Consider the following 5,000-nt stretch of genomic DNA (forward strand, 5'->3'; position numbering starts at 1 on the left):
ATTATAGATCATTCTGGGTGATAAACTTATTTTGTGAGTTTTACTTTTGTAACGAACTTTTTGTGATGTATGTAAAAGTAAGTCATGTTATAGAACCTGAATTGATGAAGAACTTTGAAAGTGATAATTACTCCTACAAACGTAGAATTAAAGTTCAGGAGTAATAATCTATTTCATTTATTTATCTATATTTTTTTGTAAACTCTGCTGATAATAAAAAAAAAAAATCTGTCAACCAAAAATGAAATTATGAAACTTAATTCGGAAGACCGTTAGAAACAGTCTGAAAATACGTTAGAACTATTCTGACCGTTGATCAATGTTTTCAATTTTACCACTCGAAAAAAGAAAGAAAAAAAAAAAACTAACCTTTCCTGGTCCCTTTTAGGCTCGTTCCAAGGCTGGACTTCAGCTGACATGAGCAAAAGGTACAGCGTGCATGTGACCGCATAGATGATGGCTGTGATAATGAACACTAATCTCCAGGCGGCCAGTGACCATTGCTGGAATGATGGGGGAGATAGATGGGTAAACAGATAGATGGATGAAGGACGGAGCTTGTAACTTGAGTATATTATTCGATAGATAATGGATCCCTTGGTGGGTAAGGAAGAGAGAAAAATGGAAAAAATAGAGAGATGGATAAGGGACAGAACAAGACGATTAACAATTGTGTATATAATCACAAGTAGATAGATAATGAAACTCATGCTGGACGAGGAAACAGGAGAGATATTTGGATAGCCTGATGGGCATAAGATGGCAACGGACACTTAGTAATTAGAGTTATATATCATATGGAAACTCTAATTATGAGATAGATAATTAAATGTAGAAGGTTAATGGGTAAGGAAGAGAGAATAATGGATTGAAAGATGGAAAGGGGAATAGAGGTGAACAGGTAGACAGACATATAGACCTATATAATAATGATAATAGTAACTGATAACAGTCATAAAAATAATGATAATGATAATCAAACTCGCAAATACAAAAATGCCACAAGATTAAGGTAAGAATAAGAGGCAAAAACCTCAGTCGGGTCTCACATTGCCGCTGGTGATGGCCCCCACAGTCGCAGGAGCAAGGAATCCCGTGGCCGAGCCAAAGGTGTTGGTGATTCCCAGCAGCGTACCCGCCAGGTTGGGGGCGATGTCCTGTTCTGCGAGAGTGTTTCCGCTGTAGGAAGCGCCATTGAATCCTACAGCCATGCACAACATTGCCATTGCAATCGCAGAGTTGCAGTTAACGAAGCACATTGCAATCAGAGCGACGGCTGGTATGTAGTGGGCTGCGGGGAGGTGGGAAGACTTTAGAATTTTGGTTTAGTCTTCTGTGTTTGGTATATGCATATACTTATAGACTTGTACACTACACACATATACAAACACACACACATACTCGAAAGTTAGAGCCACTGTCCACGAAATGTTTTTGCACGAATTTGTGACATACCATCTCCATATTCTACACATCATGAAAAAAAGAGAAAAGAGAGGAGAAAAAAAAATATGACGAAGAAACATGGAAATGAAAAGGGACGAACCGACTGCAGTGGAGAGCCTCCTGACCGTCCTGATCGACAGAACACCCACAGAGAAGAGCTTGTCCATGGAGATTCCCCAAAGGACGCCGAAAGCCCAAAGCACTGCGTAAGGAGTGGCTGAGAGGACGCCGCTCTGTGGGCGAAAGAAAGGAGTAGGTATAATGTTAGTAAGGAAAAGGGATGATGTTTGGTTATTCACTATTTCTTTTTACAAGAAGACACTTTCGTATGGAAGCGCACCATATGCAAAAACATAATTCTTACGTGCTAATTACACATACCTTACTGTTCCCTTATAGAGAGAAGTTTTCGTGATTAGGATTTTGAACATATCATTTATACAAGATCTTTTGAATGGGGAGTCACCAGTTAGAAAGTACGCATTGTATCACCCTTATAATTCTTTTGTTTTTGTTTTTTCTTCTCGCTTGTTAATTCTGCTGCCATTGTTGTTACAAGAGGACAATCGATCTATTGAATTATGATCTACAATATACCAAATAAAATTTACTACAACACAATAAACTCACAATCGAAAAACTATTATATTTCCTGATCTTACACTATTCATATCGAAATGCTGGATGTTGGCGAGGTATGTTGGAAGCTCCGTTAAGAGAGTGTAGAAGCCAAAACTACCACCTGTCATTATGAAAATACACGCCCACATTGGACCGGAAGTGACGATCTCTTTCCAGGAAATCGATACTATCTGTCAAGAGTTGTTATTCATTATTTTTCATCACATAAATCTAAATCATATCTGTAACATTTTGGAGGTGGAGAGATGGTCGCCTTTCAAGGGAGTTAGAAATTCACAATACTTGGAAGATTGGCAGTTTGTTATAAAGATTATTGCTAAATATTCATAAATTATGCAATTATATACGTATCACTCTGTACATGATGGTGCATGGAAATATCTGTATACCCTTCTACCTCTGCTTTCTTGACTGTTTCCTGATGACCTTGGATGAAGCTCAGTTCAGCCTGCGAGATCCTAGGATGTTTCTCAGGCCTATCGTGTGTCAGGAGGAACCAGGGAATACCCCACACTATCCCCAGAGCCCCGAAGACGTAGAAAACGGAAGGCCAACCCCCAAGGAACCCCGCGGAAATCAACCAGCCGCTCACAGGCAGGGAAATGACGGTGCCAATCTGCATGCCTGCGTGAATAATGTAAGTTAATGAATGAATGAATGTGTACGTGATGTGACGGATTATAATCGGAGACATTCTGCGTATATATTACGAATTTATTTTTCCTTTATCTTACTGGTTTATTCATCTCTTTGTAACAATTGAATTTACGAATATAAAGTTTACCAGTGAAATTTCAAGTAACTGATGTTTGTGCATTCTTCGTTTGACTTATAATTTTATATAAAAAAGGAAAATATCACTGAAAATTTACCAATTTACCTCCGTATACAAAGGGACTGATTTTTGCCTTTTCTTCAGGAGGAAACCACGTCGCCATGATCGAATTTACTGCAGGCAACGACACCCCCTAGAAAAACAAGCCGCATCCATTAAAAAAAACAATATCCATATCTATGTTTTCCCTCTATTTCTTAACTGAGACCCTAAAATAAACCAGAGAGAAGAAATTATGAATAAATTCTCACCATTTCTTACCTGGGCGATCCCCATGGCGACCCGAGAAGCCACGAAGAACCCGGTGGAGATCCTGGCGCAGAGCGGAGACAAGAGGGCTATGCACGAAGAGACGACCGCTCCCAGACCGAAGACCAGGCGCCCTCCCAGGTACTCTGCCGCCCGCCCACCCAAGAGGTTGGTGCACGTGTAGCCATAGAAGAAAGCCCCCAGGATGAGCCCCTGCGTTTTCTCGTCCCAGTCAAACTCGCCTTCCTGGGGAGGGTGGAGTGGGTTGTATCCGGAGAGTGTTAGTAAGGGAGGGATTGTGTCTGTGCAGTTGCTTGTGTTCTGTCTTAATGTAGTAGATTCCCTCTGTTTTCCTTGTGGAGCGCGAGGCATAGAGTGGGTTTACCTCTATGCAGTGCGAGATATGGAGTTGGTTTTCCCTGTAAAGTAAGAGATGCAGAGTGGGTTTCCCCTGTGGAGTGATATATATATATATATATATATATATATATATATATATATATATATACATATATATATATATAAATATATATAATTTACTGATGATATGGAATGCCCGAGGAGAGTGGTAAATACTGGGTGGACTGTGTGATTTACTGAGTGGAGTGAGAGTGGGATCTGTACACTGAGGTGTTCTTATGACGGCTAAAGTTATCGCCTCTTGGCCCTGTGTGTGGGTTGCTCCTGGCTTGGTATAAGGCGGAATGAGTCTACATAACTTTATTCAAATGAAGGGTTGTTCCAGTGGTGTGTGGAGGATGGAGTGAGTTGATTGTGCGGAGTATGAATTATGTGGTGGAATGTATCTTTGGAATGTGAAGTACAGAGTGGTGTTTGTGGACTGTGGACTATATGGTGGATGTTCCTACTGGAGTGTTTATGTGGGTACGCATTTTGTGATCTGCTGTTATCTGTATGTTATAAGTGTGTGATAAAATGTAACCAGCACACCAGTTACTTTTTAATTCTGTCATGCAACAAAGTGTCCTCAACGTTCCAAATTCACCTCAAAGAACAAACACAAACATAACGTGGCACATTTAAAAAAATCAAACCATGAAGAAAAACAAATGCATAACAAATAAGCAACCCCCCCAAAAAAAAAAGAAAGAAAGAAAAAAATAATAAAAACAAGCACCCTATTTCTCAAAGATACCATAAAAAAAAACATACACAGAACTCAGTCTCACTGTATATCTATCCTCCGAATCGCTTGAATTTCCTTTAACTGGACAACTGTCATCGGTCGAGTTACTGTTATCAGGAATCTCTGTGGTTCCTGCCATGGCCACGATAGCGATGGACAGGTTTACACGCAAGGAGTATTCGACAGCAAGGCCGAAAAACATCAGCATTCCCAAAGTATAGCGAACTGCCCAGCATTCTTTACCTGGTTAGAATGCTGTTATTATCATTATTATTATTATAAATATCATTATTACTATCACTGTCATCATCATTATCATCATAATATCATCATCATTCATTATTATCACTACTACTATCATAACTATTATTGTTGTTACTACTACTACTACTACTATTGTTATTGGTGTTATTATTCTTTAAAATTATTATTGCTGTTGTAGTTATTATTATAATCATTATTATAATTGTTATCATTATTATTACTATCATTGTCATCATTAGTGTTATTATTACTATCTATTATTACTATTGTTATTCTTAATATTATTATTATTATTAGTAGTAGCAGTAGTAGTAGTAGTAGTAGTAATTGAAGTAGTAGTAGTTGCGGTAGGAGTAGTAGCAGTAGTAGCGGTAGCGTTAGCAGTAGTAGAAGTAGAAGTTGTAGTAGTAGTAGTAG

At 38.8% G+C, this 5,000-nt stretch overlaps 1 protein-coding gene across 1 annotated transcript in view; it reads right to left on the reverse strand.

The window, feature by feature from the left end:
- Nucleotides 1–5,000, reverse strand: part of LOC119580863 (putative inorganic phosphate cotransporter) — a 7,839-nt gene that overhangs the window by 1,287 nt on the left and 1,552 nt on the right. Inside the window, exons 3-10 of the mRNA XM_037929067.1 lie at nucleotides 4,363–4,562; nucleotides 3,185–3,418; nucleotides 2,969–3,056; nucleotides 2,486–2,712; nucleotides 2,109–2,258; nucleotides 1,547–1,679; nucleotides 1,050–1,291; nucleotides 370–503 (exon numbers count right to left, since the gene is read on the reverse strand). Coding sequence (XP_037784995.1) covers nucleotides 370–503; nucleotides 1,050–1,291; nucleotides 1,547–1,679; nucleotides 2,109–2,258; nucleotides 2,486–2,712; nucleotides 2,969–3,056; nucleotides 3,185–3,418; nucleotides 4,363–4,562 — 1,408 coding nt within the window. The remainder of the gene's footprint in view (nucleotides 1–369; nucleotides 504–1,049; nucleotides 1,292–1,546; nucleotides 1,680–2,108; nucleotides 2,259–2,485; nucleotides 2,713–2,968; nucleotides 3,057–3,184; nucleotides 3,419–4,362; nucleotides 4,563–5,000) is intronic.

Source organism: Penaeus monodon, chromosome 2, assembly GCF_015228065.2.
Source record: "Penaeus monodon isolate SGIC_2016 chromosome 2, NSTDA_Pmon_1, whole genome shotgun sequence".
NCBI lineage: Eukaryota > Metazoa > Arthropoda > Malacostraca > Decapoda > Penaeidae > Penaeus > Penaeus monodon.